This window comes from Lagenorhynchus albirostris, chromosome 14 (genome assembly GCF_949774975.1).
Source record: "Lagenorhynchus albirostris chromosome 14, mLagAlb1.1, whole genome shotgun sequence".
NCBI lineage: Eukaryota > Metazoa > Chordata > Mammalia > Artiodactyla > Delphinidae > Lagenorhynchus > Lagenorhynchus albirostris.
This window is the reverse complement of record NC_083108.1, coordinates 26,753,013-26,780,802: the sequence shown is the minus strand read 5'-3', so window position 1 is coordinate 26,780,802 and position 27,790 is coordinate 26,753,013. Positions and strand designations below refer to the sequence as shown.

The following is a 27,790-nucleotide window of genomic DNA, read 5'->3' as shown; positions in this document are numbered from 1 at the left end:
CTCTTTTTCTAAGAGTCCATCATGTGCATGGCACTGTGATGAGAGCTCTGGGGTGGGGAGAAGGCAGAGAAGATGCACTATGATGAATAAGACACAGCCCAGCCCCTGGAGAACCTGCAGTCTAGTTAAGAAGTCAGGACAGACTGGCTGAGGTACCGGAGACCAAGACAAGGATGGATGTTAAACCAAAGTAAGTGCAACAGAAGTGTAGAGAAGTGAGAAGGGCTCATGGTGAAGGGCCACTGATCTGAGTCCTCAAGGATGAATGAGATTTGCCAACAAGGAGAAGCTGGGTCTGGACCCTGCAGGGCTGGGATTTGAGGGCTATGACTCATCAATATGTCGGAGTGGGCCATGGCATCTGCCAGTGGAAAAGACATTGGACCAATTTGCCTGAAAAGCACTGCTCCCACAGAGCACAGAGACCCAGGCTGGGAAATCAAACAATCGTGCAAGCACGAGTTATCCAGGCCCCAGTACTCAAGACAGTCTGTGATATGGGCTGATGGCAAAAGAAGAGACACCCTCAGTGTTCTCCAGGGCAATGGGGAAACCAAGGCACTTGTTTCTTGACCATTTGTCTACATCTTGGTGCTTGTCTTTGCAGCCCACTCCTATTATACTCCCTAGAGGGAGGCAATCCCTGGGCCACAGAACCTATCAAAGGAAGTCAAAGCACTGTCTCCTCCCCAGCACTCCCAACATGGAGCTCAGGCTTCTCTAAACCACAGTCCTCTCTGCCAATATATTGCCCCCCTCCCCAGGGTCAATTCAGGCAACACTGTGGTCTCTCCCATCTCTTCGCTCTTGCCCTCCCCCACTAAGCACATGATCATATATTCCCATGGGACCTTGCTGTCAGCTGGCTGTTAGCTACCATTGACTACTACACATAAAATAGATAAGCAACAGGATCTACTGTATAACATGGGGAACTCTATTCAATATCCTGTAATAGCCTATAATGGAAAGTAATCTGAAAAATATAATTGAATCACTACCTGAGACTAACACAATATTGTAAATCAACTATACTTCAATTAAAAAAAAACACTAGCTGACAATTAAGTTGTTATGCTTCCCATGAGCTTTCATGCTGTGAGTCTAGAACATCAAAAACCATCTGAGATTATAAGACATTAAGGTACAAACTCATGGCTTTGATGACAGGGTAAGGGAGAGATTTTGGGGAGCAAGGGAGTGCTGACTAGAGCTCCTCAATCAACCTCTGATTGTCCTGCTGAGGTCACTGCAGCATCTCCCACAGACTTGGAGACCACAGAGGAGGAGGCAGTGATGTGGCCCTGTCAGTGTGCTCACAGGGACAGGGAGGGTGGATAGTCAGCAGGCCACTGGCCATTGCAAAATCCCATCTGCTCTCCCTTCTTTCTCTCCACCACTTCTCCATCCCTAGGCCCTCCCCAGCAGCAGAGGAAACCATGACTTGTCATTTCAGTTTCCACCTAAATACTTGCAGGATATTAATAGGTATTTCCAAATATACTCATTTTCTTTCAACTTCAAACACTTCAGCCCAGTTTCAGAGTGAGATGTTGCTAAATGGATAAGCCAGTCTGTTGGAGATTTTATTACTCTTTCTCTGGGCTCGCAAAAATGTGCAAGTATGCACACGTGTGCACACACACGTACATACATAAACACACACACAAACACATGCACACACATAAACACATGCACACACACATAAACACATGCACCTAAACACACACGTACACACGTAGGCACACACACACACACATAAACACACACACATCTACCATAGCTAAGATGCTCACCACTCCCTGATCCTGGCAGAGAAGTTCTGATAAATAGGCCTGGTTTGTTCTCCTCTCCCAGGGAGTAAAATAATAGCTCAGGTGAAGAAAGAAGCAGTTTGTGAGCCCAGGTTCTACCTCCAGGTTCTTCAGAGTCCTCCTGGGTCCTGAAGCAGCAAATGCCATCACCACACACCTCACCAAGATATCAGAATCCATTTTCTAAGCCTCTTAGATAGCCTCACCCACCAGAGGGCAGACAGCTGAAGCAAGAAGAACTACAATCCTTCAGCCTGCAGAATGAAAAACACAATCACAGAAAGATAGACAAAATGAAAAGGCAGAGGATTATGTCCCAGATGAATGTACAAGATAAAACACTAGAAAAACAGCTAAATGAAGTGGAGATAGGCAACCTTCCAGAAAAAGAATTCAGAATAATGATAATGAAGACGATCCAGGACCTCAGAAAAAGAATGGAGGCAAAGATCAAGAAGATGCAAGAAATGTTTAACAAAGACCTAGAAGAATTAAGGAACAAACAAACAGAGATGAACAATACAATAACTGAAATAAAAACTACACTAGAAGGAATCAATAGCAGAATAACTGAGGCAGAAGAACGGATAAGTGACCTGGGAGACAGAATGGTGGAAATCACTGCTACAGAACAGAATAAAGAAAAAAGAATGAAAAGAAATGCAGACAGCCTAAGAGATCTCTGGGACAACATTAAATGCACCAACATTCTCATTATAGGGGTCCCATAAGGGAAAGAGAGAGAGAAAGGACCCAAGAAAATATTTGAAGAGATTATACTCAAAAACTTCTCTAATATGGGAAATGAAATAGCCACCCAAGTCCAGGAAGTGCAGAGAGTCCCAGGCAGGATAAACCCAAGGAGAAACACACTGAGACACATAGTAATCAAATTGACAAAAATTAAAGACAAAGAAAAATTATTAAAAGCATCAAGGGAAAAATGACAAATAACATACAAGGTAACTCCCATAAGTTTAACAGCTGATTTCTCAGCAGAAACTCTACAAGCCAGAAGGGAGTGGCAAGATATATTTAAAGCAATGAAAGGGAAGTACCTACAACCAAGCCTACTCTACCTGGCAAGGATCTCATTCAGATTCGACAGAGAAATCAAAAGCTTTACAGATAAGCAAAAGCTAAGAGAAGTCAGCACCACCAGACCAGCTGTGCAATAAATGCTAAAGGAACTCCTCTAGGTGGGAAAGAGACTAGCAACTTAAAACAACCCTGTACATATATAGACTGCTATATCAAAACATCATGGGAACAGCAAACCCAAAACTACAATAGATATACACACACAAAAGAAAAAGCAACAGAAACACAACACTAAAGATGGTCATCAAACCACAACAGAAGAGAACAAAAGAGGAAGGAAGGAAAAAAGGCCTACAAAAAGAAACCCAAAACAATTAAGAAAATGGCAATAGGAATACACATATCGATAATTACCTTAAATGTGAATGGATTAAATGCACCAACCAAAAGACATAGACTGGCTGAATGGATTTGAAAACAAGATCCATGTGTATGCTGTCTACAGGAGACCCACTGCAGACCTAGGGACACATACAGCCTGAAAGTGAGGAGATGGAAGAAGGTCTTCCATGCAAATGGAATTCAAAAGAAAGCTGGAGTAGAATACTCATAACAGACAAAATAGACTTAACAATAAAAATGGTTATAAGAGACAAAGAAGGACACTACATAACAATCAAGGGATCAATCCAAGAAGAAGATATAACAATTGTAAACATATATGCATGCAACATAGGAGCACCTCAACATATAAGACAAATACTAACAGCCATAAAGGGAGAAATTGACAGTTACACAATAACAGTGGGGGATGTTAACACTCCATTTTTATCAATGGACAGATCATCCAGACAGAAAATTAATAAGGAAACACAAGCTTTAAATGACAAAGTAGACCAGATAGATTTAATTGATATTTATAGGACATTGCATCCAAAAACAGCAGATTACACTTTCTTCTCAAGTGCACATGGAACATTCTCCAGGATTGACCACATCCTGGGCCACAAAGCAAGCCTCGGTTAATTTAAGAAAATTGAAATCATATCAAGCATCTTTTCCGACCACAATGCTATGAGATTAGAAATGACCTACAAGAAAAAAAACTATGTAAAACACAAACATATGGAGGCTAAACAATTTGCTGCTAAACAATTTGCTACTTAACAACAAATGGATCACTGAAGAAATCAAAGAGGAAATAAAAAATTACCTAGAGACAAATTAAAATGAAAGCACAACCATCCAAAACTTATGGGATACAACAAAAGCAGTTCTAAGAGGAAAACTTATAGCAATACAATCTTACCTCAGGAAACAAGAAAAATCTCAAATAAACAAGCTAACCTTACACCCAAAGCAACTAGAGAAAGAAGAACAAACAAAACTGACTGAAAGTCAGTAGAAAGAAAGAAATCATAAAGATCAGAGCAGAAATAAATGAAATAGAGACAAGGAAGACAATAGCAAAGATCAATAAAACAAAAAGCTGGTTCTTTGAAAAGATAAACAAAATTGATAACCCTTTAGCCAGACTCATCAAGGACAAAGGGGAGAGGACTCAAATCAATAAAATTAGAAATGAAAAAGGAGAAGTTACAACTGACACTACAGAAATACAAATGATCACAAGAGACTACTACATGCAACTGTATGCCAATAAAATGGACAACCTGGAAGAAATGGACAAATTCTTAGAAAAGTACAGTCTCCCAAGACTGAACCAGGAAGAATTAGAAAATATGAACAGGCCAATCACAAACACTGAAATTGAAACTATAATTTAAAAACTCCCAACAAACAAAAGTCCAGGACCTGATGGCTTCACAGGAGAATTCTATCAAACATTTAGAGAAGAGCTAACACCTATCCTTCTGAAAGTTTTCCCAAAAATTGCAGAGGAAGGAAGACTCCCAAACTCATTCTGAGGCCACAATCACCCTGATACCAAAACCAGACAAAGATACCACTGGAAAAGAAATTTACAGGCCAATATCACTGATGAACACAGATGCAAAAATCCTCAACAAAATACTAGCAATTCAAATCCAAAAATACATTAAAAGGCTCATACACCATGATTGAGTGGGATTTATCCCAGGGGTGCAAGGATTCTTCAATATCCACAAATCAGTCAATGTGATACACCACATCCACAAATTGAAGAATAAAAACCATATTATCATCTCAAAAGATACAGAAAAAGCTTTTGACAAAATTCAACACCAATTTATGATAAAAACTCTCCAGAAAGTGGGCATAGAGGGAACCTACCTCAATGTAATAAAGGCCATATACAACAAACCTACAGCTAGCATCATACTCACTGGTGAAAAGCTGAAAGCATTTCCTCTAAGATCAGGAATGAGACAAGGATGCCCACTCTCACCACTTTTATTCAACATAGTTTTGGAAGCCTTAACTACAGCAGAGAAGAAAAAGAAATAAAAGGAATCCAAATTAGAAAAGAAGAAGTTAAACAGTCATTGCTTGCAGATGACATGATATTATACATAGAAAAGCCTAAAGATGCTACCAGAAAACTACTAGAGCTCATCAATAAATTTGGGAAAGTTGCAGGCTACTAAATTAATACACAGAAATCTGTTGCATTTTTATACACTAACAATGAAAGATCAGAAAGAGAAAGTCAAGAAACAATCCCATTTACCATTGCATCAGAAAGAATAAAATACCTAAGGAGACAAAAGACCTAAGGAATAAATCTACCTAAGGAGACAAAAGACCTGTACTCCAAAAACTATAAGATGCTGATGAAAGAAATTGAAGAAGACATAAACGGATAGAAAGGTATACCATGCTCTTGGATTGGAAGATTAAATATTGTGAAAATGACTATACTACCCAAGGCAATCTACAGATTCAATACAATCCCTATCAAATTACCAATGGCATTTTTCACAGAACTAGAACAAAAAACCCTAAAATTTGTATGGAGACACAAAAGACCCCGAATAGCCAAAGCAATCTTGAGAAAGAAAAATGGAGCTGGAGGAATCAGGCTTCCTGACTTCAGACTATACTACAAAGCTATAGTCATCAAAAGAGTATGGTACTGGCACAAAAATAGACCTATAGATCAATGGAACAGGATAGAAAGTCCCGTAATAAACCCACGCACCTATGGTCAATTAATCCATGACAAAGGAGGCAAGACTATACAATGGTGGAAAGAAAGTCTCTTCAACAAATGGTACTGGGAAAACTGGACAGCTACATGTAAAAAAATGAAATTAGATCATTATTTAACACCATACACAAAAATAAGCTCAAAATGGATTAAAGACCTAAATGTGAGACTGGACACTCTAATACTCTTAGAGGAAATCATAGGCAGAACACTCTCTGACATAAATCACAGCAATATCTTTTCCAATCCGTGTCCCAGAGTAATGGAAACAAAAACAAAAATTAAAAAATGGAACCTAATTAAATTCAAAAGTTTTTGCACAGCAAAGGGAACCATAAACAAAATGAAAAGACAACCCACAGACTGGGAGAAAATATTTGCACATGATGGGACTGACATGGGATTAGTCTCCAAAATTTACAAACTCATGCTGCTTAATATCATCAAAACAAACAACCCAATCAAAAAATGAGCAGAAGACCTAAATAGACATTTTTCCAAGGAAGACATACGGATGGCCAAGAGGCACATGAAAAGATGTTCAGCATCGCTAATGATTAAAGAAGTGCAAATCAAAACTACAATGAGATATCACCTCACACCAGTCAAAATGGCCATCATCAAAAAATCTACAAACAATAAATGCTGGAGAGGATGTGGAGAAAAGGGAATCCTCCTACACTCTTGGTGGGAATGTAAATTGGTACAGCCACTCTGGAGAACAGTATGGAGTTTCCTTAAAAAACTGAAAATAGAGCTACCATATGACCCTGCAATCCCACTTCTGGGCATTTATCTGGAGAAAAACATGGTCCTAAAGGATACATGCACCCCAATGTTCATTGCAGCACTGTTTACAATAGCCAAGACACGGAAGCAACCTAAATGTCCATTGATAGATGAATGGATAAAGAAGATGTGGTACATATATACAATGGAATATTACTCAGCCATAAAAAAGAATGAAATAATGACATTTGTAGCAACATGGATGGACTTAGACATTGTCATACTGAATGAAGTGTCAGAGAAAAATATCGTATGATATCGCTTATATGAGGAATCTAAAAAGAAATGATACAAATGAATGTATTTACAAAACAGAAACGGACTCACAGACTTAGAGAATGAACTTATGGTTACCGGAGAGGAAGGGTGGAGGGAAGGGATAGTTAGGGAGTTGGGGATTGACATGTACACGCTGCTGTATTTAAAAAGGATAACCAACAAAGACCTACTGTATAGATCAGGGGGGAAAAAAAAAGAATCCATTTTCTAAAAACTGTGTGAACTCTTAATTGTTTGGGGGCATGGAGAGCCCTGGGGTATGTCAGAGGCTTCAGCTCCTAGTCAGCCCTACAATCATCAGCAGCAACAGCATCGCCTGTGTCATCAGCAGACTTGGCTCCTTTCAAAGTGCAACCGGATTTCACCCTCATAATCACCGTAAGACACTTGCTGGTTGGGAAGGCACAGAAGACCAGAGAAGTTAAGAGCCCAAAGTCACATAGCAGGTAGGTGGCCAGATTCCTGGCCCTTGCACCACACTCGTGGCAATTCAGCCAGTGTGGACACTCAGACTTCTTCCTCATCCCCTTTTCACATTCCCCCTCTTCTTCCTCACCTGTCCCAGGGCTCAGTCCTCATTTTCTTCATCCACACTCTCCCTAAAGGATCCCCTCCATTTCCCTGACTTTAAATTCCATCTCTGTGCTCTCATTTCCTGAATTTATTTCTCAAGGCCTGACTCTGCCTACTTGATGCACAAGCATCTCAAAACTAACATGGCCCCACTGGACCTGCAGAGTCCACCCATCCCCAACCCTCAGCCCTCGCTCCCCAGGCTTCCCATTTCGGTAGAGAGGGTGACCTCTGCCCACCTACTGAAGGCAGAGACCTGGGGTCTCCAATTCTCCTCTCTCTTAGTGGCAGGTCCTATGAACTCCACCTCCAGGATCCACCTGTGGTGTAGCCCTTCCCCCCACCTTCGCTGCCACCACCTGGGACCAGGCTGCCAAGTTACGGGCTGAACTGTGTCCCCCCACAAGGAAAGATCTGTTGAAGCCTTAACCTTAGTACCTCAGAATGTGACTTTATTTGGAAATAGTGTCCTCACAGAGGTAATTGAGTTAAAATGAGGTCATTAAGGTGGGCCCTCATCTAAAATGACTGATACCCTTATAAAAAGTGGAAATCTGGACACAGAGACAGACACATACAGAGGGCAGACAATGTGAAGACAGAGAGAGAAGGTGGCCATGTACAAGCCCAGGAACGCCTGCGGTTGCTACAAGCTGAGAGGCGTGGAGCAGACCTTGTTCAGAGCTCCTTCGGGGGAGCATGGTCCTGCCGACACCTTGAGTCTGGACTTCTGGCCTCCAGAACTGCGAGGCAAAATTCTGCTGTTTAAGCCACTCAGTTTGTGGTACGTTGTTACAGCAGCCCTAGCAAACTAATACATACCATCATGGACCCCACAACACCTCCTGCCATTCTCTTTCCTCTCTGGACTCCCTACAACCTGTCCTCCACGCAGAAACCAGAGGGAATTACCCAAAATGGAAGAGCCCCACCAAGCCCTCCTGATATGGGCCTCTGCCCACCTCTGACCCCACCAGGTGGCTTTCTCCTTTGTCCACCTGCTTTGGTCTCATTGGAGTTCTAGAACCCTCAGGCTCTTTCCCCTGGCACTCTCCTTTTCATCCTGCAAGAAGTCAGCCTAAATGTCCCCATGAAGACAGACCCACCCACCTTCTCCATCTCTGACCCACCCTCTCCATCTCAGTGTGGCCTCTCCAGCAGCTGCTGCCACCACTGTGCGTTTCCTCCAGCCCACTCCTCAACGTCAGCAATTGTGGCTTTCTTAGTGTATTCGTTTGCTTATTGTTTAGTTCCCTTCCAGACAACAAACTTCATGAAGACAGGGGGCAAGCGTATATAAATGCTTCATAAATATCTTTTGAGTGGATGGGAATAAAACAAGGAAGCCTGGTCCATCCAGCATCCCAGCCGGGCAGCCTCCGGGTCCAGCAGGGAGCAAACGGGTCAGTGTTGAGGAGAGACCAGAACTCTCCCACCCCCTCCTTCTTCGTGCTCCCTCCCCATGTGCCAGGCAGCCCTTACCAACCTCTGCGAACCCCCTCCTCAGTCCCATGCCTCTCACCACTTCTCCAGCCTGGATGACCCACCCTCCCTTCTCTTCACCATCCATTCACTCTCCGATCTTGCTTCCAGGCCCAGGTCCTGTCTGCCTCTCTTGAGAAGCCTTCCTTGGCTCCCCAACCCTTACTCGGAGCCTCTTTCTGTCTATCCGTGCCACTGACTTGGAGCTGCCTGCATCATTACCTATCTTTCCAATGTAATCCTCTTAATACTAACCGTGGCCATACTTTGAAGACTGTAGATGCCTATGTCATGGACAAAAACATTTCACAATCATTGTGCCCTGGGATTGCCCCAGTGGCCCTCCATAGCTGGGAAGCTGCTCTTCCTGGGCTGGTGTGGTGGTAAGCAAATCAGCTGTAGCAAATGTGTCTGCGTGCACATGTGTGCACGAGTGCGTCTGTGTGCCTGGCAGAGAAAGAGCAATGCATTCGCTGCCGGGCTGTTAGGCAACCTGCCCCCACCCACTCCGAGGAGGGCTGCCCTTAGGCGAGAAGCCTGGGCCAGCCCTAAGGAAGTGACCTTGGACACGCACGCAGCACCTCGTCCATAGGTGCAAGACTCAGCTTGGGCCTGGGATTTGCAGAGCCTCGTTGATCCAAAGCTCCAGTTAAGCGTGTACCTCCCAGACATTGCTACGGGTGAATGGGAATGGCCAGCCAGACAGCACAAACAATGCTGGTATTGTTCCTCATTATAGAAATGTCTCTATCAGGAACGTTTGATAGAGCGCAAACTGGCTGTGAAAGAAATCCAAATGCTTAAGACAAAAGAGAAAAGAAACTTTACCTCACTAGTAAGCTGGGATAAGGAAATGAAAACAAAGTAAAATATCTTGACAAGATATTAAAAGGAAAAAGATGTGGTAGAAGGCCATCCAAATGGGGAAAAAACCCACCTTTAATTCAAAAGTTTAGTTCAGCATGTAACAAAGCCTCTGAGGTAACTCTCAGTTAAAGTCTGAAGTTGTCATATTTTATCACTGAAAAATGCCAGCATTTCGGTAATTAATAGATTTCGTAGCAGCACCACACTGGGACACCAGTGCTGTTGTTCCGTCACCTGTGTGTGCTGGGGGTGGCAGGGATATGAGGCCCAGGTCTAAGTGCCACCAGCAGGGCCACCTCTCTTTCTGGACCAACTATATCCTTAAGCTATGATTTTGCTCCCTGCACCTGGAATAGGCTGAGTCTTCCCAAAACTAAGGCCCATAACCTAAGCTGGAGAAAATCAAAACAGACAGGACTCATGTACCTGAGACAAGGGAACTCCACGTTGTCGCTCTCGGGCTGCCCCTCCTCTCTCACCAGCACCCGATCCAGGAACCAGCCACTGCCGCTGCCTTTGCCGTCATGTCTGACCCTCACCCGCCTTACCTTCCGCATGGTGACGGACTCAATGGTGAACTCATCGGCCTTTGTGGGGAAGACAGCAAGGCCAGTTAGACGGTGGCTCTCCTGGGACCCAAACACCAAGGGAAGACACAGGCCCAGAAATCCTAAAACCCATAGCCAATGGGTTGGGCTATTGGTCTTTCACAGGTGGGCCAGGGGCTACCCATAAAGAACAAATTGCACCTCTCCCTCAATTTCTCCCACTGGACTATGTTCGATGTCAAGTTCCCAACAACTGAGATCTGTATTTTTGGATAAATGATGGCCATTCCCTGTGATCTCCTTTTAAAAGGCAAATCCCCTAGGAGGATTAATATATTAAGCTGTTATCAGTCACTAACCATTTATCATGAATTAATTCCTTGGTTAATCTCCTCTGGCTCCTTGCTACAGAAGGACACTGGCTCCCTTTTGAGAAAGGGAATGATTAGGGGGACCAGTGGTCTTATTAATTTCACAGTTTTGCCTGCCAGTGAAGCAGCAGGAATGCAGCAGGGGCTGCAGACTTGCCAAGTCTACACAAGTGTACCTGGGGCCCTCTGGGAACAGGAACTCGAGGGTGGGATTCATGAAGGAAGGAATCAGAAGATGTAGAAAGAGAAGAGTAGGAAAGGGTGGAGAAAGACCTCCACTTGAATTCCAGGGCTTGCCCTGCCCTTGCTAAGGAAGAGGTGGCAGAGGAAGGAGAGGACCAAGGCTTACCAAATCTCTTCACCTGATGAGCAAACTTGGGTCTCACATTATTGAACTATGACTCTTAACTGAGCACCTACTGTGTGCTGAGGGCCACGTCTGCTGGCAGGCAGTACATCTGTCATCTCTAATCCTCACAACAGCCAGCCACAGGTAGGCATCCTTTCCCCCATTTCAGATGCAAGGAAACTGAGGCTCAGAGAATGGAGGGTCTGGCCCCAATCCTCCTGACTCTTTCCCCATTGTTTCACACAGCCTCCCCAGTAAATCCAGGATGGTTGGGGAAACCAAAGGGATCACCCAGCATGTTTGTAATGAGGCTAGGAATAGAACCCAATTCTCCCACTTCCATGTTTAGCGTCTTTCCTGATTTCTCTTTCAAAAAGGAAACGAACAAGTTGCCGCCAGTGGCCATGCCTAGTGGAGATGCAATGTTCCTTCAGGTGTCCCAGCTTTCAGCATGCCTGGGACCTTCAGTCCACACACAAGGTGCCCAGCTTCCTTCCCTGCCCACCTCAAGTGTCTTCCTGCTGTGCCCTCTTCTCAAAGCTAAGGTGTGGGCCAGCTCCCAGTCTTAGGAGCCTGGTGGCTGTTATGCATGTAGTTCCCTGTTCACACACCCAGAGACAGCCTCCCTGATGGCCGAGGCACCAGTACCAGTGATCAGCTCTACTTAGAGCAGGGAAGATAAGGGAATGGGAAGGGGTGGGGCGGGGCTGAGGGAGGTGCACTGCTGGAACTTACGTTGCCCTTCACAAACAGGTCGGTGTTATTCCTGCAGTTGTAGAGCAGCCGCTCCCCCGTGTCCCCCACATCACCAAAAAGGCAGAGGTAGACGTTGGCATCCGTTCCCGCACCTTCAAGTTCCCCAGTGCACACTGTCACGCGGTACCGGGCCACTGGCAGACAGAGAGAGGGACACAACTAGCTGACAGCCCCCTGCTCCCAGCACTGGCCCTGCTGCTCCCCACCTCTGAGCACTGCCTCCCCCTCTCCCCCCAGCTCTCATCTGGGCTGACCTTGCTCATTCCGCCAGCTGCCTCACACCAGTCAAGGGCCAGCTCATCTGCAAATCCCTTGTCCCAGACAGACCAGAGGTTCCCAATCCTGGCTAACTGTCAGAATCCCATGGGAAACTTTTATAAGAATTCAGATTCCTGAGCACCACTTCAGACTTCCCAAATCTTAGTTTCCAGAGTGGGACCCCTAAAACTGCATTATTTACAAGCTCCCCCAGGGGACTCTGGTGGAGTTGGCAGTGTTTGGGGACCACAGGTCTAATTCAAACATTTTGGCACTTGATTCCATCCAACCCAGTAGACTTTTTGCCTTAGGTTGTCCTCCAATTCATGAGTCCTGTCTTATTAAGAAAAGTAAGATAACTTTTCTTTTGAACCAGAACTGAGCCTTCCCTTCTCTTCAGAACTCCCCAGTGCTATGGACATGCCAGGAAGAGAAGCAGAGAGAAAGGCACAAAGTGCAGCTGCTATGGGAAGGGCAGCATCTTCTTCCCATGTTGAAAATGTACAGTGGAGCAGGCAAACCTGCATCTGGCACATAAGGCCTTACTTCCTAAGCTAAAAGTGAAATTCATTCATTCATTCATTCATTCCTTTGCCCAATATCTGTTTACTGAAGCCTAGTGAATGGCAGGCATTATTATAGGTGCAGGGATTCAGCAGTGAGCAAGACAGACTCCTGTTCAATGGCACTTATATTAAAGTTGAGAATGGAAGGGTGGAGAGGAGAGATGGACAGTAAAATCATAAATCATGAACAGGAAAATTTCTGAGTTGTATCTGTAACAAAGATAGTATAATGGAGTGATGCCACAGGGTGTGATGGAAGTAGGGAGGTGTACAGTAAGGGGGTGAAGATGATTTAGAGATGCAGAAAAGCTTGCTGCAAGGAGGCAAGGCTTGGACTAAAATGTTGGTGATAGGAGCCAGCCACAGGCGTAGTGAGAGAAGAGGGTGCTGGTAGGTGTGAAGCCCCAATTTGGAGATGAGCAGCTATGTTTCAGGAGCAGAGAGAAGGCCAATATGGCTGGAGTGGAGGGAGAAGGAGGGGATGAGATGAGGCCCAGAGGAGGACAGGGTTAAGGTAAGACATGTGGCTTCCTTTGTGTTTTTGTTTTTAATACAACAGGAAGCCTTTATAGGGCTTTAGGCAAGGAAGTAACTTAGTCTGATCTATGTTTTAAAGAGCATTTGGCTGCCATGTGGAGAACTGATTGTAGGGGAAGAAAGAGTGAATCAGAGAGGCCAGTTAGTGGAAAAATTACAGTAGTCTAGAAAAGAGAGGAGGACGCCTAGGACTGGGGGTGCAGTGGAGATGGAGAGAAGTTGGTAGATTAGAGATATATTTTTGAGGTAGAAACAACAGTACTTGTTGATGGACTGGATAGACAATTGAGGGAAAGAGAAGAACCAGGGACGATTCCTAGGTTTCTGGCTTGGGCAACTAGGTGAATAGTGTTAGCAACAAACCATAGGGACACTTGGGGAGAATGATGGGTTTGGAAATAAAAATCAATGGTTGTTTATTCATTATAAATTTGAGATGTTTATTAGATGATCATAAAAAGAGGTCAAGATGGCAGTTGAATATGTGTGTGGAGGGTCAGGAGTGTTGACCTGACTTTGGTCATCATAGGCATATAGATTCCATTGAAAGTCACAGGACCAGATGAGATCCCCTATGGAGAGGATGCAGACAAGGACTATAGAGGGATACCAACATTAGAGGTCAAGCCCAGGAGAAGCTAGCAACTCAGATGAAAAGCAGCAGTCAGTGAAGCAGAGGGATTTTGCTCTGAACCTAAAACTGCTCTAAAAAGTCTATTTTTTTTAAATGAAGGGAATATTAAGGCATTCCCAGATAAACAAAAACTAAAAGAATTCATCACCATCAGACCTGCTCTACAAGAAATATTAAAGGGAGTCCTTCACATTGGACATTAAACAGTAACTTGAACACACCCAAAGACATAAAGAGAACCAGGAAAAGCAATGACTTAGGTAAATATATAGACAGTATACTTTAATTTTTGTTTTTAACTCTTTTCCTCTCAAATCTTATATAAAAGACAACTCCATAAAACAATAAATGTAAAACTGTATTTGTGGGTTTATAATGTACAAAGATATAATCTGTATGGCAATATAGCACAAAGGAGGTGAAAAGAAACAAACCTACACTGGAGCAGAGTTTTTGTATATTATTGAAATTAAGCTGGTATTAATCTGAACTAGAATGTTATAAGTTAAGATGTTAATTATAATTCCCTGGTATAATTCCCTAAGTATAATTCTTCCTACTAAGAAAATAACTCTCACTATATATACATATACATATATGTATATATATTAAAAGAAACAAGGGAACTAAAATGGTATTCTAGAAAATATCTATTTACCACAAAAGAAGGAAGAATAAAGAAACAACAAAAAAAGAGAAGATATATAGAAAGCAAATAGCAAAATGGCAGACATAAATCCTGCCATATTAGTAGTTACATTAAATGTAAATGGACTAAATATTTCAATCAAAAGGCAAAATATGGTGGTAATCCTGCAGAGACAGGATGGGTCTCCCTACTCCAAATTTGCTCAGCTATCAAGGCTGATGATACCACACATGTACCAAGAGTGAATATAAAATGATTACTCACATAATGAGCAGTTCTGGGGAGAGCATAATAGGCCCTCAAGCAGGTCCAAAAATGGCTGGAGACAGCAGAGAGGGATGACTGGTTTGACATTTTATGGTGGTTAAGGGGTGAGAGTTTCTTCACATGGGTCCTTGTATGGCTTGAACTTTCCACAAGTGTGAAGGAAGGGAGCATCCAGGCTTTCTTACCAAATTGCCCAGACATGAGGCAGAAAGCTACTGGTGTAACTGGAAAGATGTCAGCAGTCAAATATGAAAAAGAAGTCATACTCCTTATTACACAGAGATTGGCAGAATAAATAATACATCTAACTATCTGATATATGGAAGAGACACACTTTAGATTCAGACAGAAATAGATTGAGAGTAAAAGGATGGCTCAAGAAGAAATAGACAATATGAATAAATTTATAACAAGTAAAAGATTGAATCAGAATTCAGAAAGCTACACATGAAGAAAAGCTCAGGCCTAGATGTCTTCACTACTGAATTTTACCAAACATGTAAAGAAGAATTAATACCAATTCTTCTCAAATAAAGTAGAAGGCAATACTTCTGAACTCATTTTGTGAAGCTAGCATATCCCTGCTCCAAAACCAGACAAAGATACCAAAAGAAAAGAAAACTACAGACCAATGTTATGAATACAGATGCAAAAATCCTCAAAAAAATATTAGCAAAACAAATCCAGCCCCATAAAAAAGAACTATACACCATGGCAAGGTAGGATCTATCCCAGGGATACAAGTTAAATTTCTGAAAATCAACTAATGTAATATAACATATTAATAGAATAAAGAAACAAAAATCACATGATCATCTCAATAGACTCAGAAAAAGCATTTGAAAAAATTCAACACTCTTTCATGATGAAAAATCAACAAACTAAGAATGAAAGGGAACTTCATCAACCCATAAAAGTCATCTATGAAGTACCCACAGCTGACATCATATTTAATGGTGAAAGAGTGGATGCTTTCCCCCTAAGATCCGGAACAAGACAAGGATCTCTGCTCCCACCACTTCTCTTCAACACGGTATTGGAGGTTTTAGCCAAGGCAACGAGGTATCAAGATTAGAAAGAAGTAAAACTATCTCTATTCATGGATGACATGATCTTGTATATTGAAAATCATAAGGAATTCACTAAAAACTATTAGAACTAATAAGAGTTCAGCAAAGTTGTGGAGTACAAGATCAATATAGCAAAATCAACTGTATTTCTATTACCTTGCAATGAACAATCTGAAAAAAAATTAAGAAAACATTTCCATTCAAAATAGCATCAAAAAGAATAAAATAGGGCTTCCCTGGTGGCGCAGTGGTCGAGAGTCCGCCTGCCCATGCAGGGGACACAGGCTCGTGCCCCGGTCTGGGAAGATCCCACATGCCGCGGAGCGGCTGGGCCCGTGAGCCATGGCCGCTGAGCCTGCGCGTCCGGAGCCTGTGCTCTGCAATGGGAGAGGCCACAACAGTGAGAGGCCCGCGTACCACAAAAAAAAAAAAAAAAAAAAAAAAAGACAAAAAGACAAAAAAAGAATAAAATAGTTATGAATAAATTTTTAAAAACAAGTGAAAACCAATTAATAAGTCATGGAGATGTAATGTACAGCATGGCAACTATGGTTAATAATACCATATTGCATATTTGAAATTGCTAATACAGTAGATCTTAAAAGTTCTCATCACAAGAAAAAAATTATGTAACAACGTGTTGTGATGGATGTTAACTAGACTTACTGTGGTGATCACTTTGCAATATATACAAATATTGAATCATTATGTTGTACACCTGAAACTAAATATAACATTGTAAGTCAATCATACCTCAATAAAAAAGAAAAAAGTGAAAAACTTAAGCTCTGCAAACTAAAAAACTGTTGAAAGAAATTAAAGATGTTCACAGATTGGAAGACTTAATATTGTTAAGATGGCAATACTTCCCAAACTGATCTACAGATAAAATGCAATCTCTATCACGATCTTAAATGATTTCTTTGTAGAAATTGACAAGCCATCTCTAAAATACATATGGAATTTTAGGGAACCCAGAATAGCCAAAACAATAGCAAAAAAGAATAATAAAGAAGAATAACAAGTGTTGGCAAGGATGTAGAGAAATTGGAACTCTCATACATTGCTGATGGAAATGCAAAATGGTGCAGCTGTTTGAAAAATAGTATGATAGTTTCTCAAAACTCAAAACAGAATTACCATACAGCCAGCAATTCAGCTCATAGGTATATATCCAAGAGAAATGAAAACATATGTCCACAAAAAAACTTTACATGAATATTCATAGCCACATTATTCATAATAGCCCAAAAGTAGAAATAACCCAAATGTCCATTAACAGTTGAATGTGGTATATCCTTACAGTGAAATATTATTCAGCATTTAAAAGAAATGAAATACAGATGCATGCTACAAGGTGAATGGACATTAAAAACATTATGCTGAGTGAAAGAAACAGATACAAAAAGTCATATATTAAATGATTCCATTTATATGAAATGTCCAGAACAAGCAAATCTATAGAGACAAAAAATAGATTATTGGTTTAAACAGATGGGTAAGTACAGAGATAAGGAGTGAGGTGGGGGAATGGGTGTGACTGCTAATGGGTATGGGTATGCAATGAAAATGTTCTGGAATTTGATAGTGGTCAAGGATACATGATTCTATCAATATACTAAAAGCCACTGAATACTTTAAATAAATGAATTGTATGGAAAATGAATACCTCAATAAAGCTGTTTTAAAAAACGGACACTACTCATTGGTGGTCCATCTAAAATGAAGATAAAGTACATGAGGAATCAGACAAATCACCAGTAAGTTTAATTTAATTTTTCAGTAATATACCCATTTTTATTTGGAGATATGAAGACATCTGAAAATTAAATTTGACCTTTAAATATGTGGGTCTGAATATATAGTGTCTATAGCAAAAGCATTTGTTAGAAGAAAAGGTCAAGGATAACTGCTTATCCACAGACCTGCCTGAGTGGGGCTGGCAAAGGCAGCCACTGAAGTCAAGAGTGGGGAAAGGTCTCCTGCCCCCAACAGTGTCTCCTGTCCTGCCCCCAAGGGTCTCCTGTCCCTCCCTCTTCAGAGGGACAGCACCTGAAATTCAACCACTGCTGCCTCTCCGGTCAGCTTTATTAAAATGCAAAAGATAAATGTTTTAAACTTTTAGCCTTCGCATAAATGAAGCTGATGCTTTTGTGTTACGCTCCCAATGATAGGCTGTGTTAACAGTAAGAGGAACAAAGAGCATTAACTGGAGTGAGTACTGAAACGTGGAAACACAAAAGGGAAGGGAGGGCACCAGTCTCACTTCATTCTGACTTTTGATGAAGGTCGGTTTTGCCTTTTGGGGCTGTATCTATTAGGCCATTCCCAGAGGCAAGCTGATGAGGGAATTTAGAAATCTCTATGCCTGGGAATCCCAGTCCCCTTTGCTCAGGAGCTCGAAGGTCCTATTGGCTGGACATTGTCAGGGGTCCCAATTCTCTCTAGGGGCCACTCCCAGCCCACCTGCCACTGAGGTTCTAAGCACCTTCCTGGCAAGAAGTCTGTGGACAATTAAAAATAATTATATTAGCCATCAGCAGTGAAAGACTTTAAACAGATGGGTAAGTACTAGAGCCTCTTGTACTTTAATTTTAAAATTACAGCTCAGCCTGATTAGCAAGAAGCCACAGTTTTCAGCACTTGAGACCAGTGGTCTCTTGCTGGCTCATCAGTGGTATGTAATCCCTTCTGCTGGGCATGCAGTGGAGAATGCAGATCTCATTGGTTTTACTGTCTCACATAGCTCCTGAGGGAAAGGCAAGGTGGAGATAAATTGTGGGCTGGTGAGTGTTTTGTCTGTGTCTCCTGGTCTGTGTTAATCAGTGCAATCACCCCGGAAGGCATCTTGGCTCTCAGACGTGGTGTTAATTGCTTGTTTGACTGACCCTTATTTTTTAAGTAAACTAGGAGTACACAATTTCAAACATAGAGAATTGGTTTTAAATTGGTATTTACTCATTTTACATGAGTCCAAGACTCTCCACTGAAGGGATTTTCAGGAAGCCCTGCACATTATACCTTGGTATACCTTGGTACCAACTGGGGAAGTGAGATGTTGCCACCAGCTCTATTTACTGTTACAAAGAAGCATCCAGACCAGAAAAGGAGATTTGAGTTCCTGTAGAGGTGAGTGAGGACATGGGAGCGTTCCAAGAACAAGAGGAATTTATGTGAGCCAGAAAGAACAGTTGGGGAAAAGAAATTCGAGTTGATATGGGCTCCAAAGTACTGCCAAGGACCCCCAGAAGGCATTAAACTGCCCTTATAGCCAGGACAGACAGCCCTTCTGTCACTAACCCGGGTCCTTGAAGTCTTTAATCAATAGAAATTGATAAGAGGCCAGAAGAGAAATCCAGGCAAGGCTTTACTGGGACTCGTGCCAGAGCACGGGGGAGTGAAAACAAGTAGCAGGTGCCCTTGCTTGCTCTCTGAGGAGGGCAAGCTGGTCCCTTAAATGGGTGAGGGTGGGGGCGGATTGGCGGGTCAGGCTGGAGGGGCGGCTTGGGTGTCTGTCCACACCCTTGGCGGTGCTGTGTGCAGGGATTATGCTTTTGCTCCCGGTACCTCAGCAATGGCAGTTGGTTTGTGGTCTTCTTGTATCTTATAATTGCCCCCAACTGCAGTTCTGTGTGCAGTTATTTTTAGTCCCTTGTAGTTTCTTTGTATTCTGTCGCTAGAGATTCAAGCACTCCAGTAAATGGTGCCAGGTCCCAGCTTACCTCACTTCAATCCAATACTAGTCGTTAGAGAATTTTTTTTAATTGCAGTTGTTCTTTAATAGTATCACAGAAGGCAAAAACAAACAAAAGACAGCTATGATAGCCCCATATCTTATACACCGTTTAAAATGTTTCAAGGGTGTTTTTGTATGTAACCTATAGAAATGCTTCCTTCCCGCCCCTCCCACCGTGATCTCTCCTTATCTATCACATCCCTACCATGCAAGACCTAGCTCAAATGCCTGAACAAAGTTTCTCCCATCTTCCTCAGCAGGAAGTTTACCTCCCTACTGTGTCTACCGCATTCATTCAACTCCTACCAGTTCCACCTTCAGAGTATTTCTTGAACTTATGTCCTCCTCCACAGTCTACCTGAACCCTGCACAATTTCAGGACCACTTTTTCTTTCCCCTGGATGATTTCTTGCCCCTAAAATACATCCTCCACACACCCACAAGTCCTTGACAGAGCAGGAGAAATGTGGGGAGGAAGGAACTGGATGGAGTTCAAGTTCAAGGGTGGTGTGAGTGTCATCAAGGTCATGAGAGGCCTGCGAGGGTAGGAGTCTGAGTCAGAGGTGGGGACTGAGTCAGAGTTCAGAGGAGCAGCTTAGTGGGATGAGCCCAAGTGAGGTACTGAGGAGTGGCTGGTTGCATGGGAGGGAGGTGGAGGTGAGCAAAGTGGACGAGGACCAGCATGTGGATGAATGGGTTTTCCACATGGACATTGATAGAAGCAGAACAAAAGCTCTCAGGTTTTGATATGTGCAAAAATTACTTGGTGTGCTTGATAAAAATACCGATTACCAGGCATAGCCCTCAGAGAGCCTCGTCAGTATATCTGGGATTGGGCCCAGGGATCTTCATTTTAACAAACACTCTAGGCAATTTTTATATAAATGGGACCTTGAGCATACTTTCAGAGACACCATCTGTTATGGGCTGAGTTGTGTCCCCCCACCAAATCCATATGTTGAAGTCATAACCCGCCAGTACCTCAGAATGTATTTGGAAGTAGGATCTTTAAAGAACTAAATAAAGTAAAATGAGGTCGTATGTGTGGGCCTTAATCCAATATGATTGATGTCCTTATAAGAAGAGATTAGGACATAGACATGAGCACACACACAGGGGAAAGATCATGTGAGGACACAGCGAGAAGATGGTCACTTTCAAGGCAAGGAGAGAGGTCTCAGGAGAAAGCCAACCTGCCAACACCTTGATCTTGGGCTTCTAGCCTCCAGAACTGTGAGAAAATAAATTTATGTTGTTTCAGCCCCCCAGTCTGTGGTATTTTGTTATGGCAGCCCAAGCAGACTAGTTCACTGTCCTAGAACAATGGTAGGAGTTGAGGGGTCTAGAGAATGACCAGGGGGCACCTTGCAAAAGAGGAACATGTCCAGAGTGAACAGAAGATGGAAATGAGCTGGGGCAGAGGCCACATTGTGGGTGGTGTGAGCCTCGAGGCCGAAAGGGCAGTGGGAGTCAGGAGAATGCCCCCTCCCGCTAGCCCCACAGCTGTGAGGACGGAAAACTGGGTTTTGGGGGGAGGGGAGCCATGCTTCAGTCAAGGTACGGAGGAGATGGAGGTAAAAGAACATCCTGGGCATTTAAGTAAAAATGGCAGCTTTCTCTCTGAAAAAAACTCACTAAAATGATAGCATACAGGTATTTTAGATTTAACCAAACAAAAAATGTTCACCAATAAGGCTCAGGGAAAGGGATGAATATAGACAACAGCAACCAGATTTCAGAAGCTGGAGCACAGCTAGAAAAGTGTGCTTTTCACAGTGCCTTAGCACAGTGGGTCCTCACCAGGAGCGCTGACAGCCCCTAGAAATTTGTTGGACAAATTCCTGAGCCCCCCACCCCAGACCTACTGAGTTAGAAAATCTGTGGGTGGGCCCCAGCAATCTGTGTTTTAAGAAGCCCTTCAGGTGACAATGCTGAAGTTTGAGGTCCCCTGACTTAACAGACCAGAGAGAATTGATCAGAGCTATCAGCTGTGAAATTTGAGAAGTAAGGTTGCAAAGTGTCAGGAATGACAGCACCAGGTAACTTTAGAAATAGGGAGTGAGGAACTAAAATTATGAGAACTGGTTAGAAGGATTTAGAAAGCAGTTAGATCCCAAGACCATCTCCTCAATTGTTCATACCTGCAGGCTCAATTCTGGCACATAAAGAGGGCAGATCAGGTAACAGCAGGTGTGTTTCTGCCTTGGTGGGATACGTCACATAGAGTCCTAATTGGGGGGTGGGCAGGAATCTTCTGTTATTTATCATATTTACAGGGAGATGATAGTCTTGTTGACAAAGAAAATACTGCTGAATGTGAAAAGGCAGAGTATAGTTTGCTGACCTAGGAGGCAGGAGATCTTGTTCTAGGTCTCACTCTGTCTCTAACTGTATAATCAGGGCAAGAACTTCCTCAGTTTCCTTATATGCATCAATCTATTTTAACGACCTTTGAACACAAAGATTCCATAGTCCATTTTAATTAATTCCATAGTCCATTTTAATTAAAAATGAAGAAGAATCATAAAATAGTACTAATTGCAAGCATGGCCTAATTAGACTAACAGGGTGATCCCTTTTTAGATATTTGCTGTTTGGGGTTTCTATGTTTTTGTGTATTTCACTCTGTTCAAATTGTTTAAAAAAATATATACAGAGCTTCTACTGGGTGTGCAAATGCCTGAGAAGTGACACTATCCAAATACTTAGAAGGACTACTGGAACTATGGATGACATCGTAATTCACTTTTTGTAATTTTGCAATGTTATTTTACTATTTAAAAAAAATTAAGCACAGCCACAAGGATAGAAAATAGGTTAATTATATTAAGTGCCAATTCTGATCAATTGCTAATGTTTGCTTGCAGTGCTATATTGAGGGCTATGAAGCTCATTTCAGACTAAATGGGAGAGAATGCTGTGATTACTCAGTAATGTCTGCCAAGAGAAAAGGATAGGACACGTGCCGTGTATTTGCCAGCACTCTGGCGGTATAACCTAGAGGCAAAATGATCTCCTTTTCCCTCTTTGAATGTGGTTGCTAGACTCCAGATTAAAAGCTCAGCTCTCGGGCTTCCCTGATGGCACAGTGGTTGAGAATCTGCCTGCCAAGGCAGGGGATACGGGCTCGAGCCCTGGTCTGGGAAGATCCCACCTGCCACGGAGCAACTGGGCCCGTGAGCCACAACTACTGAGCCTTGTGCTCTGCAACAAGAGAGGCCGCGACAGTGAGAGGCCCGCGCACCGCGATGAAGAGTGGCCCCCGCTTGCCACAACTAGAGAAAGCCCTCGCACAGAAACGAAGACCCAACACAGCCAAAAATAAATAAATAAATTTATTTAAAAGCTCAGCTCTCTTCTACTAGCTCCAAAAAGAAATAGAGGATTCATAAGGGAGCAATCAAGTGTGTCTATAAGAGCCAAGATCCAGCCTTCCTTTTTGAGGATCATCTTATGCATAATTTGAAGAGTTGCCTTTAATTTCAGGGAGTGTGTGGAGAAATATTGTTCAGTGTGGATTCTTCTCATCCCCTCATAGCCAACCTGAAGACCCAGAAATCTCCCCCATTCTCACCCATGCCCATCATAAAGCCTTAGCATCGTGGAGATGGCTACTACAAGCCGGTCTTGAGTCTAGGACCTTCTAAACCCAGTCCTCATTCAGAAGGAGCCTGATGGTGCATAGTGGACAAGACTACCAGCTCATGGGCTAGACACCCATTGGCACACCAAGTAAGAGCTCCATTACCTCCCCCAGGATGAGAGCCAGTCAATACTTACTGCCCATTATCCTCCGTACTGTTGGACCCTCGGCAGTCATTTCCCTAACGATCTCATTGTCATCCTCATTGGCATCCAGCCAGCGATTGCAGTTGAAGTTATACTTGTCCTTGGTCAGGGTGTTCATCAGGGTCATCTGGAATGAAGTCCTGGAGTGAGCAAGTGGTGTACCAGAGATATTCATCCATGCCTTGAGGTTCCCGTTCTGCTAGTTCATCTCAAGGAGGACAAGGCCGTCCCCTAGGGATGACTCTTGTGGAAGATGGAGTGCCAGATTAATATTTATCCCTCTGGTCCCCTGGAGACCCACAGTTGCCTAGCAGCCAGGTGATTAGGACACAGTGCAAGTCTGCTGAAACCTAAGCAACTTCTTAGTCTACTTTGGAAGTCCTGTCCCTGTCAGGAAGTCCATGTGTCATGTGTCCAAATTTAGGTCTCACTACAACCCTTCCCCACCCACACTCCCAACAGATAAACGCAAACTAACAAGACAAGGTCATTAGAAAGAGACCATTTTGGTTCCTCTCCCAACCACCTTCTAACCCCCAAGATGGTACATCTCACCTTTTCTAAATGCCATCCAGAACCAGGACTCCTTTTATCATGCCACGCCCGAATCTTATAAAACCTGCCGAGGTCTGGGAGCTCAATCTATGGTGAGAAATAACAAGGCCTGAGTGGACAGAACCAAGTGAAATGTGTTTACCCTCATAGCTGACCCCCTGCCAGGAGGGTACCAACTTTGAGCTGTTTCTTCAGCATCAAGGGTGGGTTTGCTTCAAACCACCCTCATATATTCTATCTTCTTGTGCTCTTTTAACCAATGGCACATGAGGGAGAGACAGCCACGTAGAGCTAAGGTTCAATCTGTGCTGGTGAAACTGAACAAAAATAACTGACCCACAGTAGGATCCAGACTAAATAAAATCTTCCAAGCAATAAGCTTTCAATTACAAAATCCATATGGCAGCCCTGCAAATTAGCACAGGCCCAAGCCCCAGGACTCTGCTGGGCACTGAAACAGACAAAAAGATCAATACAGTGGTCATGCCCTTTCCCTAGGGGCTCCAAGTCTAGCCAGGAAGACAAATACATAAAGAGCAATGAACTGAAGGTATAATAGAAGCGCCAACGGGGTGCTCTGAGAAGAGAGCTGCAAATTACAAATTATTCTTACCTAAAGGTCAGAGCAGCACTTCCGTTGACAAAACAAGCCTTGCTCTGCTTATATACATACTGAAAATTTAAAGCTGAATTTCTTTTTAAATGTTCCAAAATGTATACTTTCCTTTAAATTTGCTCCTCACTCTCTAATTCAGTCCACACTGGGTGGTTTGACACTAACTGTGCTCAGGGTCTCTGTTCTAAAATGATTCCCCAAGTCACCGGGCTCCTGAATGTCCAAAGCCATTACATACTTGCTTCCTCTCCCATGCTTGGTTCTGGACTGTTTGATTCAGATGAAGGGCCAGATCTAAACTGCACCCCATCAGTACATTGCCCGTACATTAAATGTGGCATTCCTTGCAGGGGCCTAGAGTCTCTATTTTACCTTTTTGTCTTCAAACTTGATCCAAACCTGGCTTAGGAAACCAGAATCCCATGACAAATGCTTCTTACACCCCTTTCTCTTTCTTCCCTCCCACTCTGTCACTCTTCCTACCCTAAATTTCTCAATGATTCCGGGTTTGAACCACTTGTTGTTGGGATTCAGGAGAATCTCATCTGTCCGCCCCTTCTGCCCATAAATCTGGATGAAGATAGGAGAGTTGGTACCAGCTTTCTTCAAGTCGGTCGTCCAGACCCACAGGGACCATGGGAATTCTGCAGAGACAGGTCAAGTTGTACCATTAACTTCAAAAGTGAAGAGATTTTCAAGCTACCAGTGGGGAAGACAAGCAAATCAAAGGTGATCAGGACTGAAGTGCAGGTTGTATACAGGTGTGTCCTACTCTCAGAAACCCATTATAACAAATACTAAATTTGGGAAGCCAAGGATTCCTTGCTATTTGAGAGAGTGTGCCTTAATGTTCCTTTTAATGGTGAAAGTCTATTAGTATATTTTAAATAGGGGGAATAGTTGACTCCACCCACCCTATGGCCAGTACATTCAGAGTGCAGTGTGTGCAACCATTCAGGTTAACAACTAGCCCATCACAGCAGCTTAACGATTTGGGGCTGCTGGAGTATCAGCCTTGGTGCCATGTCTGTAATTCTGTGTGGTCTGTACCTTGGAGAACTGAGGTCCCTGGGGGACCCTTTCCCTTCCTTTCCAGAGGAGAATTGAGAAGAAGGAGCGCCCAGTGGTTTGACAATCCTGGCCTTTGCTGGCTCTGGGCCCCTCCACCTACTTTTCAGCCTCTTCTTCCTGAGAGACACCATCTCGTAGAGCTGCCTCTCGATCAGCCCATCTGTCTTCTTCTCATCCAGCCAGCTGCTGCAAGGGAAGGTCTGCTGGATGCCAGTGAAGGGGCACAAAATCACCACCTGGGGGAGCAGATCACATCTCCTACAGTAGGTCCCCTGGCTGGGACTTCTTTGTAATGTTCAACAGCCTCCTTAGCCCCACATTTAGGGTTGTCTGCATTACTACCCTCAAGGAATGTCACTTTTCTTCCCACTGCCTATCTCATTAAATCTTAGATCAAGAAATACCTCCTCTAAGAAATCTTCCCAAGTAGGTATCATCCATATTCCAATTTACCAGCCCAAACCTCAAACATTTTTCTCTATACACATACCCTTTTTGAATACCATATTTCCTTATGCACATTGTAAAATCTCTGTCTGAACCAAGTTAGCTAGAATACTAAATTAATACCCTATGTTTGTCTTGTGGAAAAAAGGTCCGTCACATAAAAGGTAATTAATATCTATAATTTAATACAAAAACTAACTGCCCTCTTCAGGACTTGATCCTTATTTAACCTTCTCTCCTACATCTTCTCCATCTCTACCCACGTTCTGAACTTATGGGCTTAGAACATGGCATTCTAACCTTCTCTCCTACACCTTCTCCATCTCTACCCACATTCTGAACTTATGGGTTTAGAACATGGCATTCTGTCTAACCCAGACACACCTAGGTGTTTTGAAGAGAAGCATCAGAATGCCAAAGACAGAGATCTTAAGAGCATCAAGAGAGAAAAGACAGATGATGGCAATTGGACTAACAGAAGCCAGAGGATATTGGGGGGTGGGGGCATTATAACTCAATCTAGAGTTCTGTATCCTGAAATTTCTTTCAAGAATGAAAATGAAATAAAATAATTTTCAAATTAACAAAAACAGAGTTTACCACCAATAGACCTTACTTAACCAAAGGAACTTCTAAAGCATAGTACTTCAGGAGGAAGAAGAAAATTGACACCAGAAAAGAGGTCTTAGATGCAAGAAGAATTGGCAAGCAAACACACTGGCAAACAGGTAGGTAAATCTGGACAAATATGACTCTACAAAACAACAGCATATAATATGTGAATTTAAAAATAATTCAAAGGAGAGCTAAAATACTCTACTTTCAAAATTGGCATTCAATCTAGATGCAGGATTATTACCATTAGAAATTTCTAAGGTTCTTGATTTGTCTAAGAGGGAGTTAGAGATGGTGGTTAAATTTAGGTCTTGTCACAGTAAGTATGTATGTTAAAATTTCAATAGTAACCACTAAAAAAACCAGAGAGTGTATAATTTCCAAATCACTATCAAGAAAATAAAACCCACAACCAATCAGTTAATCAAAAAAAAAAAAGAAAAAAGAAAGACATAGTAAAAGCAGGACAAACAGACATGTTAATAGTTATAAAAAACATAAATGACTAAATTTATCAGTTAAAACCTAGATAGTATCAGATAGGATTGTGATAAAGATTCAATTAACCAGAAGGTTATACTAATTCTACACCTCACAACGTAGCCTAAAACTATATAAAGCAAAACTTGTTAGTTCTACAGTAAGAAATTTAAATATCTACCACCGACATTGGAAATTTCAACACATATTTCTTCGTAATTAATAGATCAAACAGACAAAATGCTATTAAGGAGATAGAAGATTCAAAAACAAAAGTAACAAACTGAATTTAATAAATAAAATCAAAATCTTAAGTTCAACTCTTGGAACATATACCTAAATTGAAGCGCATTGTAAAGTAAATGTCAAAAAATTTTTTAATGGCATCCACCATTGAGAGGACCTTCAAGATGGCAGAGGAGTAAGACGTGGAGATCACCTTCCTCCCCACAAATACATCAAAAATACATCTAAATGTGC

The 27,790-nt window shown here is 42.6% G+C and overlaps 1 protein-coding gene across 2 annotated transcripts in view; it reads right to left on the bottom strand.

The window, feature by feature from the left end:
* Positions 1-27,790, bottom strand: part of LOXHD1 (lipoxygenase homology PLAT domains 1) — a 208,644-nt gene that overhangs the window by 116,997 nt on the left and 63,857 nt on the right. For both annotated transcript variants that reach the window (XM_060170427.1, XM_060170428.1), the window contains exons 9-14: positions 25,869-26,004; positions 25,181-25,341; positions 24,082-24,168; positions 23,518-23,653; positions 12,000-12,154; positions 10,423-10,583 (exon numbers count right to left, since the gene is read on the bottom strand). In XM_060170427.1, the coding sequence (XP_060026410.1) occupies positions 10,423-10,583; positions 12,000-12,154; positions 23,518-23,653; positions 24,082-24,168; positions 25,181-25,341; positions 25,869-26,004 (836 nt within the window). The remainder of the gene's footprint in view (positions 1-10,422; positions 10,584-11,999; positions 12,155-23,517; positions 23,654-24,081; positions 24,169-25,180; positions 25,342-25,868; positions 26,005-27,790) is intronic.